This window comes from Neolamprologus brichardi, chromosome 6 (genome assembly GCF_056152115.1).
Source record: "Neolamprologus brichardi isolate AB-2024 chromosome 6, ASM5615211v1, whole genome shotgun sequence".
Classification (NCBI taxonomy): Eukaryota; Metazoa; Chordata; class Actinopteri; order Cichliformes; family Cichlidae; genus Neolamprologus; species Neolamprologus brichardi.
This window is the reverse complement of record NC_142109.1, coordinates 12,453,250-12,476,559: the sequence shown is the minus strand read 5'-3', so window position 1 is coordinate 12,476,559 and position 23,310 is coordinate 12,453,250. Positions and strand designations below refer to the sequence as shown.

At 40.8% G+C, this 23,310-nt stretch overlaps 1 protein-coding gene across 3 annotated transcripts in view; it reads right to left on the bottom strand.

The window, feature by feature from the left end:
• Positions 1–23,310, bottom strand: part of nr3c2 (nuclear receptor subfamily 3, group C, member 2) — a 91,767-nt gene that overhangs the window by 18,098 nt on the left and 50,359 nt on the right. For 2 of the 3 annotated variants that reach the window (XM_087841701.1, XM_087841702.1), the window contains exons 4-7: positions 15,931–16,047; positions 6,653–6,991; positions 4,965–5,109; positions 772–902 (exon numbers count right to left, since the gene is read on the bottom strand). In XM_087841701.1, coding sequence (XP_087697827.1) covers positions 772–902; positions 4,965–5,109; positions 6,653–6,991; positions 15,931–16,047 — 732 coding nt within the window. Of the gene's footprint in view, positions 1–771; positions 903–4,964; positions 5,110–6,647; positions 6,992–15,930; positions 16,048–23,310 lie in introns of those variants that run through there. The other variant, XM_087841703.1, reaches the window with a different exon arrangement.

Below are 23,310 nucleotides of genomic sequence, written 5' to 3'. Positions count from 1 at the left end.
ACAACCGAGAAATGACACCATCTCTCTTTCATTTTGCATACATTGCATTTTGCCACAGGTGCCTGCAACACCAAGTCTATTTTTCACACTCTTTGTCTCTGTTGAAGAATTACTAAGAATTGAACCGTGGGCGCCAGGAAGGCAGATACTGCCAACGGTGTCTCGAAGGTGTGTGGTGAAACTGAACAGAAAACACCTCATCGCCACGTTTCCTTTGTGAGATGGCAACCTTTTTGGTTAACAAGAAGCAGTTTGACTCAGGCTGTAGCAATCCACATCATGACGCCTTTAATTGTGATCCTAAAGTTAGCGAGGGGGGATTTATATCGCAACAATGACATACGCTGACTGTTCTTAGTCTGATTCTGCTAAAGCCTCACTCGCTATCCTTAAATATGAGGGAGGTTTTTTTTAGGTCACAACATAAAATGAAAACAAAGAGATTTGGGATTTGTCCATCTGTATTATATAACGCTGTTGAAAGCACCAACGAAACAGTGCAGTACAAAGAAAGCGTTAGATGCCCGTCAGCATTCCCGGGTTCACAAAACATCGGATTCATCTCGTCTGGGCACTTTTGGCATCAGCGGAAATGTTGGGAGCCGGGACCCTACGGTTTGAATGCTGAGTCACGCACATGAAATGTGGCAGGTGTTGCGAGGTACTAGGAAGGTCCAAAGTGGTTCTGAACAGATGCCTCGATTATTAGTGTGGAGTCTATGATAGCCAGGTGTAAGTGGAGTGCGGGCAGGTTTCCAGTCCACTGCTTACCTGTGCTGAGAAGCAGGAGGACCTTCATGGAGAGGAACTCATCGTAGGTTAGCTGCAATCGCACAAACTCCTGGCTCACCTGCCTCATGCCCAGACACAGGTCGTACATGGCCGACTGCTGCATGCGCTCCCTGAAGAGAGACAGGCAGAAAAATAAAGAAATTAATAACTAGCAACTGTGTCAGTGTTCTGTTACACTCCTTTCCCCAGTACAGGCTCACATTTATTCTCAGTTCATTCACTGGTTATTTCTATTTATTTATTTATTTATTTTTGTCGATACTAACTCACTAACAGGCTTCCTCGCTCTGTTCCTACCAAAACTAGTTCAGTCCAGTGAAACAGTGTTTCCACACAGTGCAGAGGAGGATCCTTCCAGTCTGGGCTAAGACCAGAATACCAAATCCCCCCAGATTGCAGATTGCAGAGCGCTGCGAACGGTCTCACAGCACAGATGCACCAGTTTTCCAAAGCTGCGGCAGACTACAGCAGACCCCGTATCTAACCCCAATCCCCATAAAAAAACCCCCACACATTTGAAAAATTGTGTGTAATTCCAAACACATCCATGTTGGCAGAAATGGCACACATAAACATATGTTAAGTACGTATGTGCATGCTTACCAATCAGCATCAGTGCCTGTGCACCGGAGTGTCAAAAATACACCAGTTGCGTTGATTTGTCTCACTCCCCTTCTCTTTCACACACATTTTATCGCTAAAATCATCTTGGGTACATTACACAACTCTCTCTCTCTCTCACACACACACACACACACACACACACACACACACACACACACACACACACACACGCACACACACAAAGAAACGGGACAAAAAAACAGGAAAGCAAGAAACACTTGAAGAGATAAAGCACAAGCCAATCAGAAACACTCTCTGCAGATGCCACAGATTCTCTGGCTTTGGATGCCACTTCACTCTGCTATAAATCACCACCGCATCAGGACTACAGTAATTAAATGCAAGTGGTGCGCCTTGACTTGAAAGAGGTTGGACTTTTAACCACAATGCAGTGACACCACATCATTACAGAGGCAGCGCGGGCGGAGACTTATTCTGATAACAACTACATGTAATATTTTGTAGAGGGGACCGGGAGCAGCCGATTGGAAATGGGTGCATAATATTCCCATTAAAGCGCAAAAAAAAAAAAAAAAAGACACGCAACGCCTTTATAGTATTTACTGTGCAGCTGTCGGCTTCGCTAAGTAACTGATAAACTGTGACGTCTGAGCACGCCCGCTTCCCCGCTGTGCAGCGCCGTGTATGTGAGCAGTTTCGCGAAGTGCGGTGTAATATCATTTGATACAACTTTGGGCTGGAGTTTCTAAAGTCTCCACACGTTTTCTCTATCGCTACCTCTCTCTCGCGCGCGCTCACTCACTCCCTTCCTGAAATCAATTTTGCTGAATCACTGCCCAAAATGAGCGCCTGGTTTTGGGGAGGGAAGAAGCAGAAGAAGAAGAAGAAGGAGAAGAAAAAAGAAGACAGCAGCAATCTCTCTCCTTCCCTCTTGCTTTCCAATTTCTCTGTGTCTCTGTGTGTCTGTCTTCTTCCTTTTCTTTCTCTGTTTCTAAGGCAAAAAAGGAAGAAGCACAAGACTGAGGAGAAAGGAGAGTTCAGAGTCTCCTTCAGCTACGAGAAGCTCCCAAAAATATATTCGCTCACAAGAGAAGGACAAAGGAAATCATTTAGAATTGAAATGAAATCACAATTAGTGTTCTCTTTTTTCAAACTGTCAAATATCAATGTCAACATAATTCCTCAAAAACTTTGTTAATATAATTTAAAAGTTCACAAAAGGGCCTTTGCAGATGCATCACAAGGGCTCATTGGGAGGACTCTTATATGTGTTTGACTGACAGCTGAGCAGCCACGGGATCAGTGGCGCAGTTTAAATAACGCTGTACCACTGGCTACAGTTCTACACACTAAGGACGGACAATGAGTCGTTAACACTTGATAACAGAGAATAAAGAGAAGTTTAGATCAGCTGTTTGACTTTAGGTATGTTTTTGAGCAGTTAAACTGTTCGCCTGTGTGCAAAATTTAAATTCAAATGAAAGTAACAAGTTAGATAAATAGAAAGGAAACAAAAAATATAATATGGTAACGGATAGATTATATAGCACTGTTTTACTCTATTTGAGATGTGCTTTATGCGACATGTCACAGTTATCCATTCACACAAGCACTTTTTTAAATTTTAATCTAAGTGCTTTATATCGAACATTCACACTCTGAAGAACAGATCAGGAGCAACACGGGTAACTCAGTATTTTGCCCAAAGACACTTTATCATGCAGACTGGAGCAACCAGGTATTGAACCACCAACCTTCTATGCTCTACCTCCCGAGCCACAGCCACCTCATATATTAACAGCTATAAGCAGAATAATTTTTATACATCTATGATGCATGCAGTTTCCACATTTTTACAAAGTAAAAGCAACTGTTTGCACTCTATCATTATAATGTTTGAATCTAGGGCAATTGATTTGATCTGACTCGGGAATTTACTGATAATAATGGACAAAATTTGACAGATGTACATAGCTTTTAATGTAAAATGAACATCCATGCTTGCTGTATTTAGACTCAATTGCAGACAGCTAAGTGAGGGGACAGGGTGCTCAATAAACGCTTTAATGCCCTAGGCCAATGAGCACTTTGTTGCTATAGAAACAAGTGGACACCGTCCTCTGCCCTGAAGACTGACCGGAGCTCGAAAAGTTATGGACAAACTGTGTACCCATATTTGACCTCAAAACAACAACAACAACAAACACGCACAAACACCTTCGCTCAGAAAGACTCAACGGGGATGGCAGTGACATCCAGGCTGCCCTGATAGAGCAGCAAGCATGTGACCAACATCCAGGCCACCACCAACAGCCAGTCTACATCTCCTCTGCTCTGTCAAGCTTAATACCAGGCGCATCTGTCAAAGGGAAGGGCTGCTGTATAGAAACCAACACAGCAACTGCAAAGTATATATATACATATTTATATATAAATGATTAATAATCATTCATTATACTCGTGCTATTAGGTTTTTTTTAAACATCTTTTCTCTGTGTTAGGACTTATTCAGAGCTGAATGTGTCACATAAGCCATTCGGTTTCTATCACAGCGTAAGATTTTCCCCCTAAAACTGATTTCAAATTAGGAAACACAATTCTTAACCTACTGTGTCTCATTTGGCGCTAAATGAAAGTCAGGATGTGAGCTAAGCACACAATGATACAACACGTAGGTCCCAAAAAAAGGGGCTTTTACTGTAGCTGTGTTGCACAAAAGAGTTTGTGCTCCTATTTGGTTGTTTGTGTCTCTGTATTTATTTATTTGGAACAAACTGACCCAGTGACATTGACTTATACAAGCTATTAGTTTGAGCTTTTAAAGCAGCCTCTGACTGAACATGCTCCTCTACAGCAGGCTGCCTAGAGAGGGTACCGTTCTCCTCTTTGATTAATTCTACAACATTCAATTCATCAATGGCCACGCACTGCAGCTCCAATCAGAAAAAAAAAAATATATATATATATAGCGTATATATAGCATACCTTTCCTTTCTGCCTGCTCCCCTTTTCAAACATATTAACACAGATCAACTGGGCTATTGACTGCTCTTGCCAGGCTTTGATGGTCTGTGCCTGATGCAATTAAAGGACCATCAGAAAGTACAAACGTGTTTTCTTGTAAAGTGCCAGAAATCTGGCGCGAGATTATGACCTCGTTTAAAGTACATCCTGACTTCCTGAGAGGAAAGTCATTACCACAAAACCTCATTGTGGCCTTTTAGTAGCTTTTGGGTGGCTTAATAAAACGCTTAAAATAGCACAGACCCAAAATGCACTGCTTACTTCCTTATGTTTATGCATAAATTAGCATTTCATGAGTGGCTAGAAATAGAACCAGCCACTAATAGTGTAAGCCTGGCTGTTCACTCAATTACTATATCGACTAATTAACTACTCTAAAAACCAAATTGTGCTTTTTCATGTCTTTAATAGATGACTGAAATGGTTGATAAAAGGCATATCTCCTCACTGCCTTAACACATTTAGTGTCAGTACTGCTACCTGCTAACTGTTACGACCAATACGATCTAATAACATGAGAGCCATGTGTGCGTTACATTGCAGATATGGAAGTGTGGACCTACTCGTTAAAGATGAGGTCAGGGGCAAAGTAGAGCATCTGTCCATTGGTGTGTTTGTAGGAGCGCCAGCTGAGGCAAAAGGAGGACAGACACATCCATGAGTACTGGATCAGGGTGATTTGGTCCTCAATGGGCAGGCTCCGGAAACCTAGCGCACATGAACACATGCACAGCAGACAGAGAAAACGTCACGTTTTAAATGCAGCAAGGAACACTGAGTTAACGCATTTGGACTTAAGCAGCAACTTAAACAGGCCTTTATCTAGCCTGCCACGTGTGTGCGAGCGTGCGTGTGTTTACTCATGTCTATGCATTAAGCGGCGTGTATCTGTGCTACAACGAGCAGTTTTGTGCCAGTTTTTTATTTAGACATGATAACCACTGGGAAGTATTCACCCATTCTTGTTTCATGCAAATCCCACAAGGCCTCCAGATATTGGCATGCCATCTACGGAGCTCCAAAAATAGACTCAAATAGGAAACTTGCCAAACTCTCAATCAAACTCAGGCAAGGAACCCCTCCTTATCCGAAACACACAGGCCAACTAAGGACACCCAAGTGACTTATCAGGGCTTAGGGACTATTTCAGTCTATATGCGTGTCAATCTGCCAAAAACAATGATTTGTATGAAAACATTTGTGGGAAAGGTATGTCAAATGCCTGGCTGTCAACACTGTTTAGTCAGTTTATATCACGTTATGAGGGTCTTCTCTAAACTGTTACATCTGATCTGTGTGTGTGTGTGTGTGTTTTTACAGGCTGCTTTAAAGTTAACATCAGAAAAGTATGTGTGCTTAATAACTAACATAACAAGAGACTGGGCACATTGCTGTTACTGACATTGCTGGCCCGTGTTGCCTTGCGTGTCACTCTGCCCCATCCAAATGTAAACTGAATGCCGGCAGGGGGCATATCTGAAAGTCGAAGGTGCTCATTTTGACCCTTCTGTCTGGCTTCTATTTATATGTCCGGATATGGCAAGCAGACACCGTGGAGGTATCAAATATTTGCAATACAGCAAATTAAACAGGCTCAAAGAGCTACCTGTGAGGCATCTTTCATTATGTCTGCCACTGACTGGAATTTTAGGGGAACGTGTTTATTCCTTCTCAAACATTATTTTCTCTCAGCTTCCCGTACTCTGGTGTATATGAAAAAATTAATGAGAAAACTGTTCACATAACAACTGGCAACACTGATGTAAATTAGTTTTGTTTGTTTTTTTCTTCTATAAGAAATCCTAATCTTGATTTTATGAAATGGTAAAATCGGATTCATCTCTAATCTTGTTGAAGCACCGCAGAATTATTTCCTGACCTAATATTTAAAATCAAAATTGGGTGCTCTGACAAAACTGGCAGTGTTTTATCCGAAAAAGATCAAAAGTGAAGATGTTGGCGTGTTATCTTCATTAAAACCCCTCTTCATAATTACAATATAGAGTCCCCTCTGATTTATTAGGCTGGTATTTTTACCAGCTTACCACTTTTTTTTGATTCAGCCATAAATAAAACTGAATATCAATTCTTTTGTTAGCACTAAACTATAAGGCCATGCACATATAACCTACTTCTCTTACACATGTCTTTCGGGACTGCTTCCACTCTTTTCCAACATTCCTAAACATTCCTAGCAAACATTCCTAAACAGCACTTAGGCTTCAGCCCTCTTGCATTAATGGTCACTAACCTGGAAGTACTTTGGCCCATTTCACCATGCGTACCATCTGCTTTCCAGCCAGGCGGTTGAGACTGGATAGCAGGTGGTCAGTGGTGTCAGGCTGTGAGTTGTCATAACCAGAGTACACTTCTTCGGGCTCAATCAGCTCCAACACGCTGCAGATGGAGGGCGGCAGAAAAGGTGTGACCACCCCAGGCCTGTGGGGCACCAGGGCATTGGCAGCACTGGCATTCAGCTCCTTCTCTGAGGACAGGTAGCCTCCAGCGCCACCTGTAGCAGTTTGGCCATCCTTAGAGCCCTGCAGGTCCTCGCTGACTCCCTTCAGCTTCAACTTCTTGGATTTCCGTGCTGCGGGGTACAAAAGAGCCTTTATTAACAGTGTTAATGGTGGTATTTTTTCTATTTATGTGGCAGGCACTCTATAGGTATAAATAAAATGCAAATACAACAGGATGCACTACTTAAGTCAAACATTTATGTCTGCTGTGCTGCTATCACATAAAAAGTGTTTGTTCAATTTCCTGTTTACTCACACAATCATATAGTTTTTTTGGAAGGTGGTAAACATTAAGATGCAATACAGTCACCTACACTGCACTGTAAACCATCAATACTATCATATAAGTGTTATTCTAATTTCCTTTTAAAATCAAGGTTAGTCAGTAGTAGGTTAACAGAGCCTGCTTCTGCTGGAGCTTTCTTCTGGCTTAAACTGAGTTTTTCATTTCCACTGTCGCCAAGTTCTTGCTCATATGGGGTCATCTGATTCTTGGCATTTTCTCTTTGTTCTCTTAAAACTCTAACATATTTTGTCACATAAGCCTTCATAACTTCTCTCCTCATGGAGCTTTTTAAACAACAGATATAAGCATGTTTAATTTTACCTCTTTCTGCCATGTCTAGGGTGTAAAGTCTCATAGTATATCAAAAATCAACCATTTATGGGAGCACAGCTGGTAAATACTTAAGCTGAAACTTAACTAGAGCCAATCAAAATGTGGGACGTTGTCTGACGAAGGACAGGGTATGAAAATTCTGTGCGGTCCCACATAAGGTGGGACATCTGGCCATCCTACTGCTGGTATAAAAAATTCCTGACAGGCACTCTTGCTATGCCAGTGTGACTTCTCTTCAGATACTCCAACTTCCTCCCAAAGCCAGGTTTGTTTGGTTAACTGGTAACTCTAAATTAACTGTAGGTGTGAATTTGAGCATGAACGCAATCTATCACAAGGCTGACATAAAGAGACAGCCTTTCACCGTGTGACAGGTGGCATAGGCTCCAGCCCAGCCCTTATGCTTTTGTTGCTATAACCACCTTATCTCCATGTATTGCGGTTTCATTGTGTATCATACATCACAGTTCTGATGACGAGCCTAATTACATTGCCATTAGCCAGACAGACAATAATGATGGCTAGTTGTAATACCTTGAAATGTAACACTTTCCTTCTGGGGAAGTAATTCCCCCAGAACCTCGCAGTATAGGCAGGTTTTTACCTTCCTTATTCTTTCTCCATTTTCATCCCTTAAGTATTAAAGTGTAACGTGTTTATAGAGATCAGCTGAATTTTGCTTTCTAATACTGTCTCATTGTCAGGATTTTCATTTTTAAAACAGAGCTTCTAACCAATAAAGGACATCTGACCAGTAACCATGTGATGTTAACTCCTTGGGCCTTTTGTGTGACAATGTAAATATTACATGTGTGACAATCATGGTGACGATGTAGGATCAAGAGAACAAGACCCGAGTCACGCAGGACTAGAGACCAGTCCGCAACCATCTGTCAACCACCATTTGTGAGTGAAAAATTAGTATTTTCCAACAGGTTGTGAGCGGTTGCTGGAAGTTGCTGGCAAAAAAAGTATAAAGTCCCAGTAACACAGGCCTATAGAGTGGTCAATGACCCCCTGGCAACCACCTGTTGTAGGAAAAAAGATATTCCCCAAGATGTTGGCAAGGACTTGGCAAGGACTGTTGTGGTTGCTAGTACATTGCTGCAGTTGCTCAGCATTTTTCCTAATATTAAAGGCAACCGTGGCAAAGTGCTAGCAACCAAAGCAATCAAAAAATAGTTTTTCATTGTAGGGCAAGGGTGGGGAACTCCAGGCCTCCTGGAGGTTTTAGATATGACCCTGGGTCAACACACCTGAATCAAATGATAAGTTCATCACCAGGCCTCTAGAGAACTTGGAGACATGCTGAGAAGGTAATTTAGCCATTTAAATCAGCAGTGTTGCATCAAGGACGTATCTAAAACCTGCAGAACACTGCAGAACACTACCAGGGGTTGGGAAACTCCATTGAGGCCTGGAGTTTCCCAACCCCTGGTAGGACCATCTCTGCAACCAATTTCACTTAGCCAGAGCCACAATTGTTTTTCTGGGACAACTTCACCTACTTCCAAGGCGCATGGAAAAAATGATGTGCGGACTCCAGCGACACTTAATGTATTTGCGAACAACTTTTTTGGGTGACCAATGCGTTTCGGCTTGTGGCCTTCATCAAGGTCTGGACTTAGCCAGGGCCACCAACTTCCAGGAACCTATACTTGTCAGTCCGGGGGATACATGTTTCCTTGATTGAACCAATGATTGTATCACGTCCAATATGGCAGACAACTCTTGAGGAATGTGTGCATGATCTCGTGTGGGAAACCTAAATAGCAGCGTTTTGTTTGCTCCAAAATGTCAGTGTCTTTACACACTTTCTTCATCGCTCCAGCTTAAACTAGCACGCGAGTCTTTGTGATGATAATTGGAAACGGAAAGTACAGTAAAAGCCTTCTGTTTTCTTTTACTAGAACAAAAACCCTCACGCTGTTAAATTATTCCCTCAAATATAAATGAAGCATTTCAGTTCCACTGATCTCATCGTGCATTAGACAGCTATGCTTCACCACATATTTACACCAGCTTCCTCATCATTAGGGAACCAGACAAAAAAGTCTATCTATTTTTTAATTTCAACTTGCAAAATGCACCTTTTTTTCCCCTGCAGTTATTACTCTTTCATTATATATCATACTTCTCTAATCGCTCTGTCATAGATGTTAATCAACAGCTCCAAACATGCTCATAAATAACCCCACGAGCAATACCCGACAATGTGTTGCGTGTAAATGTGCAGACACGCCGGTTTAACAGCAAACAAGTTTTAATGTAAGCATACAAGGCTTGAAGGAAACAGCATCTTTTTGAGGGAATCGAGAGAGAGCTTCAAGGCTTGTGTGAAAAACAGGTCGTCCCTAATCAGCTCCCACATCTGTTCTTTTTATATGTTTTAGCCAGAGTTGTTTTAACCCATAATAATTGACAGAACTGGTTTATTAGCATGTAAACTACATTAACTACATTTTAAAATCAACACCCCAGCAGGTTTTCTCTGACCAGGCAATGTCCTCACCTTTTGTATGGAGTCCATTTTTGCATCCCTGATAATAAGTATATTTGTGCAGCTTACGTGGTTTTTATTTTGCTTTTTCGATATCTTACTTTATTCCGTCCTCACGATCAAATTTATCAGTGCATCACTGGACGCTGCACTACATTTACGACTCCGATGCTGATTCAAATCGGCAGCTCCGAGTGCGCTCACAGCTGGAGTTAAAAAGCGCCTTTAAGACTTTAAACCAGCTTCATAATAGCCTTAATAACAGTAAGATGTTGGTTTCAGTAAAGCCGGCTAACCCAGAGTTCAATTTGCATCATGATGCCAGCCCCAGGTCTCTTGTAGCTGATGCTCTGCCAGCACCAGAAAAATGAAAAAGACTGCTTTAACATGAAATTGTTTTTCCTTAATGTTAGCTTTCAGGCAAACCTCATTAAAACGGTTTTAAATGCAGCAGCTTTCTTTACTGGTCATCACAACAGAATTGGGGACAAACAGCTGAGGCCTCACTGGTAACCTTAAGTTAATTTTTGAGTCACGGTTATGTGATGCCATTCAACACCTCAGCACTACAGAAAGAGGATATGTATATTCCAAACTATGTATGCTTAAGGTGACAATTGTTTGCTTTTAAACTGGTGTCTTGCTATACTCACATGCGATAACATTGCTGGTTTTACAACTGTTGCCTGTGGTGAGGCCTGAGGTGCATTATCAGAGGGTAACCATAACTATAACATCTGACTGGAGTCAGACACTGTAACCGTTTTGTTTCTTGTAGTTTTATGTGCTCTGGTCTGGTCTCATCTGTGTCTAAATTTTACATGACCGATTCAATGAAATCGAGTAATGTACTTGAACCTCGAAATTTGTGTCTATTGTCTTGTTGTGCTACATTTCATCAGACACCAACATAGCTGCTTCTGACATATTAGAACACACCTTCATCCTTGCACCCACCTATCTACTCCTATTAGCCGGTGAGGTTGCTTATTACTGACACGTTCGCTTCTTCTCAGTGCATAAAAAATGTGTTTGCTTTCAGATAATATGTAAAAATAAAAACAGTCAGCTTTTGCATTTCTTATCACAATTATAACTGTTTTTTGTTACAGCACACAGATTTTTCTTATCAGTGCATGCAGTGTAATATTTACAGACACCATTGTAAACTATTGAGTGTTTACAATATTCCAATTCATATCAAGTCTCTTTCTTTTACTCAGACTATTAATTACATGGAGAAAAGGATGTTGTTTGCTAACGCTAGCAGCTAACGCTCCACCTTTTTTTGATTCCTGAGTTCACTTGCTAGACGTAACTGCATGCTGTTACTTCAAGCTAGTTTTCCTGGCTGCCTATTGTTCTTAGCAATAACGAGTTCTCTTCCAAAGCTGTTTTTACCAGTAACATATATGGCACTCGCAGACATACCCAAAGACAGTATAAAACTAGCTTCCGGTTGGAAAAATGAGCGCCTTCAACCTGCACTTTACCCAAAGCCCACCACATAGTTAGTTGTTGATAGTTGTGATTACAAAGAGCCTTCCCGTACTATAGTTCACTGTAGGAAAATAGCTTTCTGACTTGATCTGTAAACATTTTTCTGCTCATTCTGGGTTCATGCTGAATGAAATATTACATCTATTTTGTAAATCCAGGTCATACTATGTTTCAAAAAGAGGATTTGCCACAATAAGCTCATTTGCTTGTGATTAACAAGCCATTAGCCAATTAACAACTGGTTTTACAAACAGACCTGCCTCTCCTCACCACTGTCTGTTTTTTTCTTCTTTTTATTCCAAACCAAGACGAGGACAGTGAAATTGCTCATCTCGGGGCATCAATCGAGACTATAAAAATCAATGCCGTCTATGACGACACCTCACAAAACTGTTGGGGTTACCACAGCAGGTAGTTCCCCTTTGTTTTATTTGACAGATTTTTTTTCCCTCTTCCGGACTCCTTCCTGATTTATGTCTCATCCTGGGATCAAACCAGAGCTTCACTTGTTGCCAAATGTATAAACTAGAGATGGACCGATCCGATATTACGTATCGGTATCGGTCCGATACTGACCCAAATTACTGGATCGGATATCGGTGAGAAATAAAAAATGTAATCCGATCCATTAAATATCAAAAAAGCACCTCACAAAACTTGCTACACGGCGTAACTCGGCTCATAACCGTAGCACGTTGCAGCAATATGCATCACTTGATATAGAGAGGCTGTGTGTATTTGTAGCCTTGCTAGCAAACCAGCATTTCATCTCCGAGGAAGTTTTCCCAGAGAGAAGTAAAGCAAGTGTGTAAGTTCATCTCTGAATGTCTGTAAAGCATTCCCGCGTTAAGCTTAACAACAGATATATGGAGCGACTGCCTCTCTCTCTCTCTCTCTTCTGCTGCTACTTCAATCATGAAACTGCTTAATGATCAGCTGATCGGCTTTTCTGTTGCCAGTCCGTCTCTCTTTTTAGTTTTTGGCCCACTTCTCACCAGACAGAGGAAACCAGCGGCTGAACAACAGCAGCACTATTAAGCTTGATAAGCTGTTGTTAGAATTTATTTAATATTACTTTGTACACCAGGATCCTTTTCTACGCAGCTGACGGCTGGTAACTGTGCAGGGGCGGATCTAGCAAAGTTTAGCCAGGGGGGGCTGATAGGGCATGAACAGGGAAAAGGGGGCACAAAGACATACTTTTCTTTCTTATTCTCATTTAAAATGTCTAGCTTTTAATAAATAATTATCTGACTCTTACACCCAAAGTTTTAATCTGATGTAAAATCTATAGAAGTCCATTACTGTATATAGTAACTGTTAAGTCTAATATACCCTAGTAAGCTATAGTACTTTTTCCTTTGGGAAGATACCATCTGTGCAGTCTGCAATTCTGTTGAAGAAAGATGTTGAATCTATTTAATTATTCTTGAAAAATAATTTATTTCTGTGCATTTTTCCCCCTGCATCAAATTAAATTTGATTACATCGATTAAGCATCATGAGATGGGGGGTGGTTCCCTTTTTTTTTTGCTGGGAGTTTGCAACCCTATTAGTTAGGTTGCTTAATATTTCTGCTAAGTACTCTTTAAAATACCAGAATAGGAAGGATGGAGCAGGTTTAAGTTTATTAGATTGATCAGTGTTGCTGAACTATGAAATATTTTGGGCGCAGTGTATTTTTTACATACAGGTATAACAGAATAGCTTTAGTGTTGTTATTTATTTAAACTTGAGTATAAACTTATACAAAATGCAGCAAGATATTAAAAAGTTTTATTGATTAAAAAACACACTATATCGGATTCATATCGGTATCGGCAGATATCCAAATTTATGATATCGGTATCGGACATAAAAAAGTGGTATCGTGCCATCTCTAGTATAAACCACTGTTGAGCTACATAAAGCTGTTGCTACTCTTTAGCTAATAAATAAATGTCTATAAGCTAAATTTTCAGTGGTATTTCAGGTTTGTTTTAACGATAATAAATATCACATATTTGATACAGTTACCAAATTTGCTACTTCTTTGTGCTCTCCGCTCTCACTAGGTTGGTGTAATTTGCATGAGCTGCTTTAAATTCATGTAGCTAGTCCATTACTTTTTTCTTAAAGTTCTTTAAAATGATGCTAATTTGTTGTTTTTTATAGTTGCTTTCTACATATTTGCACTTACTGTAGCTGTGGGCTGAACTGACTAACTTGGTGGTGCCTGTACAATAGAGCATGATTAAGGGGTTATCCATCTGTGGTCTGATTTATCTGCTCGAATCACTGCAACTCATCCTTCACTCATGATTCTGATAATGTTGCTTCTGGTCAACTCTGCCTCTTTCACACGGAGATGCTCCAAGTTAAAAGAATCAGCCGATAACTAGCTTAATGTTGCCAGGACAACCAGTGGTAGCCAAAGTGAAGGCAGATGACTTCCAGATTGAACGTGCGTCATGGTACAGATCCCATGTCTCTTGTAAATGATGCTATAGCGGCAGTACGAATAAATATTTATAAAAGGGACTACTTACATTTTACACAGCATGAAATAATATTATCATATTTGTTGGCTGGAAGGCAAACTTCACAAAACAAATAAACAAAAACAAATTCTGATATTAAAAGAGCATTACAAAAATATGTCTATTATTAAGTTTTGGGAACATGTCAACTTTCTTTACTGGTCTTCACAGCATACAGTAATTAGGTATAAACAGCTGAAGTCTCTTTCAATGGATTACGCTGCTGCTACTCAGAAATACACTTGCTGGCAACCTTAAGTTTTATTTATTTGTGACTCATGGTCATACGATGCTTTTCAACACCTCGTAGAAATACTGAAAGAAGAAAGAGAAGAGTGTTCAAGCTGTTCAAACTACTTCAAGCTATGAGTGCTGATACATTGCTGGGTGTGAAAGTATTGTATGTGGCTAATTACTGGAGGGTATCTGTAATCTGACTACTTTTTTGGTGCCATTTTCCAGTCCCACGTGTGCTGAACTGTGCTGAAGGGCAGTGTTTAATGTGACTGAATGACTAACACTTTATAATACTGTGGCTTCTATCTCGCTCTGGTATTCTGCTTTAAAATCCAGCTTCACCCCTGCATCCACCTATAAACTTATTATCCCCGTATACCTGGTTCTTCACAGACAGTGAACATTGTGTCTGCTCTCAGACCGTTATAATACCCACCAAAACAAAGTGGGTTCTGTTCCTATAATACACTAGCAACTCACTATTACATCCATTTCATATTGTTTTGTTGTCTGAAATATATAGAGGCAAATTAAATTGTCTGTGGAAAAGTAAGCTTCCAGAAGTTTATAGGACAGAAAATGGATCTTAAAATCCTTTTCCGAAATTGATTTTTCTAATCAGCGTCTGTTTATGTGAGTTTTGTTATACTGTGAGTTGGTTGGCCGGCTTCCTGGATAAACTTTGTCCCAAATATTGGATGTACCGCTTCAAATCATAGGCCTTATAACAAAATAGGTCGTACTCTCATTTAAAACGTTTGGCATTTCACTCTTATTCTGAGGAGTTCAATTCAAGTGACCATTCTTATGGTGTAATTCTGAAGGTTAACATTTTTATACCATCAAAAGTTATCGTATTATAAAGATCCCTTAAAAAAAAAAAGAGTATAATGATTCATTCAGAGCTAGAATTTCTTTTACATGGCTTCAGTAGTAGTTGGTGAATATTTAATTGTTTAGTAAACCTAAAACTATTTATCCTATTTTTAAGGTGCTGAAACCTCCCTGAGTTTTTACAATATCCAATATGCCTTTATGCATATATTTCCTTGTTTATCTAGTAAATTGCTAAAATCCTAAAATGTGTCTGTACAATTTTAAGCAGAGTCTGTTTTTATGTGTTTACATTTGTGGTGAAATTCACTTCCCTTTGGGAGCGTAGAATTGGAAACCATTTGTAATTTCAATCTCTCTAATGGAGTGAAAATCTATCAAGTGTGCTTTTAGCTTCGCGCGTTCCACTGTGACCCTGAATTGGAATATGCCTGTGGCAAAAAAAAATGAATACATTTCACTTAAAAGAATAAATAAATAAATAAATAACACAAATTTTCCCCGCTAAAATACAGTGTCATACTTCCTTATAACACAATGCTGCAACCTGTCTGCAGGCTTTTTTTTTAGCTTGTACTGTATATAGTATTGTTGAGCTACACCTGCTGTAGATGCATTATGCATATTATATTCAGACACATAATATAAACACAAACATCCTCTGACTCAGCATCCCAGGGCCTCTTGTGACTATATACGGACCTACATTTATAATTTCTATGAAGCAAACAGAGGCTGACTTAAATGCCACATCTGAGACAAGTGACCGGGCAAATGTGTAATGAGGATGTGACTCCTTACCTCCTAGGTTCATCCCAGCCTGGAGACACTTCCGTACACGACACGCTGGACAGTTTTTCCTTCGGATCTTGTCAATGATGCAGTCGTTTCTCCCAGCGCACAGGTAGTTATGCTGACCTACAGGGAGACAAGACCCTGTCAGTTTGATGATGACAATGCTGAAGCTTGACACAGAATAATAGTGATATTTTCAAAGTTTTGGAGAAAACAGGTGTTTTTGTCTGTTTTTGTTTTTTCTTAGAAGAAAAAAAAGCAAAGCAGGAGATAGAAGCCGCTTACTTATAGAGGAAGGATAATAGTTCTGAACATTTTCCAGGAAATACACAACCAATTACATGAATGGCAGGAAATGTTTCATTCTAATGTCAGATCTCTGTGAGCCACTGTAATGTAGGTCATCAAGGTAAGCTGTAAAAAAAGATGTGTGGCAATATCGGTTTTCACAACTGTGAAAATGATTAAAATAGTGATTATTCCGCTCTCACCTATGACTAATAGTGCATTAGACAGTAAATAGCATGAGAGTTTTTAGAATTCGCCGGAGCCAGGACTCTGACTGCAGCTAGACTATTCCTGACAGTGATGCTAACATGGCGAGAATCCCTCCTGCCTCCTGCCTAGCCCTGAGCTAAACCCAATGATCTCCCATTTCAGAGAGCTTCCTTCCGCTCCACTAGCTCTTCACTGTACAGCTCCGCTCTCCTCCTCCACTCTTCTCCTTCGCTACGCCTGCGTCTCCATCCCTCCTTTTCCACACGTCCGCCAGCCTCAGAGCGCCATACGCCCACACACAGACAGGCTCATGCACATGCACACATACAGTCATTCACTCTCACTATCTCACATGCGCACACATGCACATACAGCCAAAGCTGCTCCACTTGGCAATTTCAAAAAATAAAATAAATAAATAATGCAAATCTTGTATCTGATTCCACAAAGAAATAAACACACACACACACACAGGGACTGAAATCACAACCCAACCCGGATGGAGTGGTACAGTGTGCCATTGTGACCCTAATGACCTAAGTATAAGGCTTAGCTCCCTCAGGGCTTATGTTAAAACTGTGTGTCCCTCCCACAAACACATACATGGTTGCGCGCATGCAAATGCTTGCATGTCTGTGCATATTGCTCCGTATTTTCCCTTGCCATTTGTTGTCAGTTGTTTGTTTCTCTCAAAGTACGCACAATTTCTGTCGTGGATTGCAATGCTTTTAGTACGGGAGCTCGCCGTGTGGCGTTCACATGCAGTTTATCTCCAGCGACAACGCTGCTGTGCATTGCATTTTGTTGCACCTACAGTACAGTATCTGTATTTGTGTGTAGGACTGAGTAGAAGTTGTTTTCTGAGCTAGCGGGAGTAGTGCGCAGTGTGTCTGTCTGGCTGCTGCCAAAAGCCAAGGAACCGAGCTGCAGGAGGAGAGGCAGCAGCTGTAGCCCCACCACTATTTCTGGCTAAATCACATGACCGTTACATAAGCCCATTTTTCTTGCTCTAAAAAACAGTAAACTGCGACACAGGATACACAACGCAGCCATCCCATTCCCTGCACCCCCCATCCTCATCCACACACACACACATGCTTACAGTATACACAATCACACATTTGCGCCTCTTTAGGCCAGACCGAAAGGCAGTTCCGAAACTCTGGAGTCCTCGTGTCAACTGTTTGGCTCATTCCTGTGATTCTTGTTAATAATTGTTAGAGTGAAGCACTCTTTAAGAGCCAGCCAAAGTCGCAGTCCGATGGTGGATACGTGTGCAACTTTGCGTGTGAGTATGTGTGTAGGTGTGTGTGTGTCAAGCATGAGAATTTATTTATGCACACTGTGCATGCGCTCACATATACTCGCGCAACATGTTTATCTTTTAAATTACCTCTTGATTCGTGCAGAATGAAGAGGAAACTCCCATAATAAAAACTGAGAAATTTTAAATATTTAGAAAATACGAATGTAAGGAGCAATGCATTATTAGGAAATTCTTCTAAGAAGGAAATTTTCTTTCCAATCGACCTACAGCACTCTGGCCACTCAGGAAGCTGCAGTTCGTCTGCTCTCGAAAGCGAAAATCAGCTTCAGGCCTTTGCTAAAATACAACCTTTAACCTGACATATTTAAATAGCCAATAAACACAAGTGGTCAGACCCCTGTTTGTGACAATAACCTCACAAATACAGATGCAGACGCACATCGATAACGGCGCCGTGCCTCTCCGAAGGACACTTGCCAGTGGACGCACACTTCTTCACTGGGTACCGTTGCTGTGGACTTAACTAAAGAACGCAATCGTGGACGACAGTAATTTCATTATTGACGAGCAAAGCATTTGGCCAATTCTGTGATCACGGTTCATTGGTGTTTATGCAACCTATCATTAAAAAGATACCAAAATAGCAAACACAAAAAAAACCAAACAAAAAAAACAGAGATGTAATTGTTGTCACCAGTGAGCCAGCAGTATGCAAATCACTGCCTTGCAATGGCATCGCTACTCCGCTTCTTTGGACAGCACACAAACAGCTGTGTTGGATGAGGCTTTACACAATTAGGATGGTGCTCTTATTTAAAACTACTAAATCTAAATCTCAGATGCCAAGTGGTCCCAGCTTTTAGGCATTTTTTTTCTTGCAATATAACTATGTGAAAACTTTCTGTCATCTAAGGCATGTTTTGAAAATAATTCTCTGCAAATTGATAAGTATCCTGGACGCCTCTGCAAAGGATGAAGACATTTTTGCATAATTGTGGTGGTATACCTATTTTTAATGAACAGAGCAGGAGTTTGTACGGCAAGCATATTTGCAGCAGCACTTCATAACGTAACGCCACTCCCTTAGTGCTGTATCTTTAAACAGAAAAAAAAAAGAAAAAACAATTACCAGTGAAGACAGTGATAAAGCCCATCAGATTGGCGGCCCTTATTTGGTTGAACACAAAAGGTGTAACCCACATTGAAGTCACAGAACAAAGGTATCACCAGGGAGCAGGAAGAGATGGAGGTCAGATTATATCCGCTGGGGAGACATGCAGGTCAGCTTAGGCCAGAGGAACTGAAGGCATGGAGGAAGTAGTGCGAGTTATATCATCACACAAGCACCAAAACATATGGTGTACTTGTTAGTGCCACAACAGGCTTTATAGGACAGTAGACAGTGTTATGTATGTTGTTTTTATTGCTAAAATGAGGCATTAAATAGAACATAGTGAACAACCACTTAAACAAGAATATAATATGTCTGTAGTGCAAGATGTTGTTCAAGTGCACAATTTTAATATAAAAAATAATTTGTAGCCCTCATGTATTGTTTATGTAAATGAATATTCCTAAAATAATGCATAATTTAACAGTATTTAATAGTGTAATAAGATATCCCTTCTAATATCATTACAGCTCTATTTGCAATCGGGGCGACACACGTGCTTAGAGTAAGACATTTTTACCCCGAGCCGTACACCTGCATTTCTTTCCTCGTGTGCCTCCGGTTGTGTCTTTGCTATGCAGTTTCTGATTAAAGGATGTGTGATGTGGGGAACGTGTTGGCAAGCTGAGATCGGGACAACACTGACTCCAGCCGTCGTTACATGAGCTCCTTCACACACAACCTGAAGCATTCACCGAGGAGGCACTGCAGGGAGGCCTTTCTCCCTCCGCCCCAAGCCTGAGCTGAGCAACGGGATTGGACAGCAGAGCTGCCAATCCAAACAGAAACCGGGCAAGACGTGTCCTCAGACGACCTCTTCCTCTGAGGAGGCAAAGAAGAATGAGTTTTTCAGATTGACACGAGCGCCACGGAAACCATGGCCCAGTTGGATTTTTAGAGCTGAATGAGGGCGTTGCAAGGTTGAGTAATTTCTCGTGTATCACGTAAACCCAAAGTTAAAAAAAAGAAAAAGAGGAACAGTAAGAGCAGCTAGTGAGCTCCAAGCGTGGCCTGGTATTATTACGAGGAGCAGACATGCCAAGCCACTGATGAGATGCGAATAATAAGTTGGCGCTGAACGCTTCAAATGTGCGCCACATGGAGCCGTTTATTGAGTGCAGCTGTCTTGTATCAACAAACTTGTCTTTAGAGGAGTGAAAGCAGGAAAGAAGCACATATGAATGCATTCAGCTATTTCCACATTTCATTAGCAGCGATGGCACATATTTACAAAGCGCTGTTTTATGTCAGAGGGTTGTTTTCTGCAGCGCAGGACTAATCAATAACCTGAAGAGTTAACTGCAAGACATTTACTGCAGGTTTGCATGACAGTTTAGTCAATAACATAAGTACAGCTGCCTTGTGAGCTTCATAAGTCATTCTATATTTATTTATCGGACAATTAACATGCCAGATGTAACGGTAAATACAGTAAATGTCTAACAATAGCTGCCATTCTCTAAAAGATAAACTGGATTATTTGTAGTAATTGCTTATCTATGTACTGATATTTTGGTGTCACAGCACTGTGTGAGAACGTAGTTACTAAATACTACTGAGATGGGTTTTTTGTTGTGTTTTTTTTAAGGTGTTGCATTTTGTAGACAGTTTCTACAGGCTAAATGCCAACATTATTTCGGCCTTTTAGCCAGAATAATCCAGAGTACAGTAGTTTTAATAATGCAGTTTTCCCACAGACTGAGATACTTTTTGTGTATTATTAAAAATTAAGATCCCGTGGACAGACTCCAACCTTTTTGGCTTTGACTGCAGCAACCAACCACATAGTCTCTGTTCTGCTCTGCAGTGCTGACACATGAACTATCTTTCCACCTTTGTCAGGTTCAAGTTAAAGTGGCCCGAGGCTCACAATGAATCTCTGCAGCACATCTTATTTGTAGAAGAAGGGCTGTCATTGCCAACTGCAGTCCAAGACAGCGGGACGAGAAACAGCCAAACGATAGAAACAGCTAAATGAAATCGAGGTTTCTCACAAGGCGTCATACGCACATTGCTCTAGAGTTGTCTGCCATATTGGAAGCGATACAACCACTGGTTGCTAGGGAAAAATGTTTTCCCCGACTGGTTAGCGTCAGAAATTGCTGTTTCTTGCTTCGTGAAATCGGATGCAAAGAAGTTGCTGCACCAAAAAAAAAAAAAAAAAAACAAAAAAAAAAACTAACTAAAACAAACTTTTAGCAATTGATTTGGTTGCTAGCAGGTTGCCACGGTTGCTTGTAGTTCTTCACATTGGTCTGCAAATAGTGCATTTTGGGAAAGTGCGATGCGAACAATCCAGAAGTGGAGAAAGTTTACCTTCAAAGTAAAAGTTGTGAAATATGTTAATTGAAAGGGAACTTTCTACATTTCTGGTTTGTGCCACACTTTTATGTTTCATTAAAACTACAGCTGGATTAATATACCAGTGACCGAAACAACCACAACTAGGCTTCATGTGTTTGTCATATGGTTGCAGACCAGTCTCTAGGCCTGTGTGACTAACCTTTTCCCTTGGTTTTACATTGTCACCATGATTTATGTCACCGGTGGTATCACATTCTTAAAAGGACAAAAATGATGCTGAGTGAATGGTGCTAATGCAGCTGCGTGGCTAATCCAAAGTGAACACAAAATGTGTAGTTTGAGCTTAATTCGCAGTACTGTATACCACAGTGTTTAAATATCATTTTGCTTATCAGTCATTGTGTTGGGTAGTTCTAATCTATGAATGGCAGCAGCAGAAGCAGGTACTTTAATAAGTTGTTGTTGCTGCCCTCTGTATTCTAAAAGGAAAAGGTTTGGCACCAGCAGCCAGCAGGGAGTTATTTTGGACTATCTAAATGAATAGTGATATAGCTGTAATGTCAACAGCCAATTTAACAAGTTTAAAAAATGATTATTTTTTCCTCCCGCAGGTTATAATTGCTCCACATAAGCACAAATACACGGCATTGTGATTTAATTAACGGCTCAACCCCGACTGCCAACACAGCATCTCGTGGCGCTTTGATGCCTCATCCCACCAAAGAGCTTGAACAAATGTCCTGCTAATTCACACTACTAACACAGTACGTCAAGACAAATGATAAGAGCACTTATCTACATCTGCACTACGAATAGAAACGTTTGCCCCCACACGGTACAAAGTGTCGTAAACTTCAACTTTTAATGTAGCAACTTGATTGGCTTATATGTTTCCCAGTAATCAGCAAAATGCCCGCTTTGGCGTGATGGACTTCTCCCACTGATTGCTATTGGGGATTATGTAAGTGCCATGTGTTTCTCATGCAGTGCCTCTGATATACATTTATCCCGTGAGCGCTAGCAATTAGAGGGCGTGTAATGTTAATATATAATAATAAATACATTTTAATAAATCATTTTAATGCATACTGTATGTTGCGAGGTAAGAATGAACCGAGGGCTGTTTTTTTTTTTTCCTTCGGCAAACTGGGAGCCAGAGAGTTCTCAACACCTAATTTAATATTAATATATATTTCACAGGCTCATGGTTATAAACTTTATAGTGTACAGTTGGCAGCACCTTCTGGTAGATATGACAACATTAAGTGGAATGAATATTAGTCCTCTTGAGGAGAACTGTAAGTGAACAGATTTGGACAGTGAAGGGCCCATGTGGCCAATAGATATTCCAAACAGATGGTCTAAATGTAAATCTAAAACGTAGACTTCAAAAGGATAACCGTGCTGAGGCCCAGTGATGTTAAAAAAGAGAAGAAAAGCTACCTAGCAATGACCTATATGACTCGAGTAAAGAGAAAACCAGACTCTTCACAATCACAGAATATCATCTGATTTGTTGATGACTTCAGAATGCTAGCTCTGTAGTAAGGGCTGTGAGCCAGTTAGTCGTCTAATGAGCTACAGCCGACCGAAAACTTGTGTCCCCCGAGGCAGGCCGTGCCAAAAGAAATTAAGCATGGGCTGGATTATTCCCCTTGTACAGATGCCCACTCTCTGCAGTCTTCTTTTACATCTCTCATGCCAAGTCTAAGTTTTTAACTTTGAGAGAAAAGAGGAGGGGAAGGAGGAGGAAATACTGGGAGAGGGGCGGAGTGAAACGTCTCCTCACGTCCTGACTTACACCTCTCCGGCACTCGCTGCTGACACATCATTTTCCATCCCTCTCCATGTTACTTACTCCCAGCTCCTCCTCTCTTTATCTCGGTCTGCGTCTGACTTTTTCTTTGTCCTTCCTCCCCCTCCTCCCTCGCTGTATCCGTTTCACCGTCCTCTATCTCTCTTCCCTTTGCAAAATCCTTCTCTCACTATTTTCATCCTTTGCTTCGCTCTCCATCCACCTCAGCAGCGGCAGCAGTAGCTATTGAGGGGGGTCAAGTAAGGTAAAAGCTCACATGTCTCATGCAAACTTGATGACATAACACCACTCTAGGGGTTGCTTTCATAGTTTGCACAGTTGCCTTTTTTC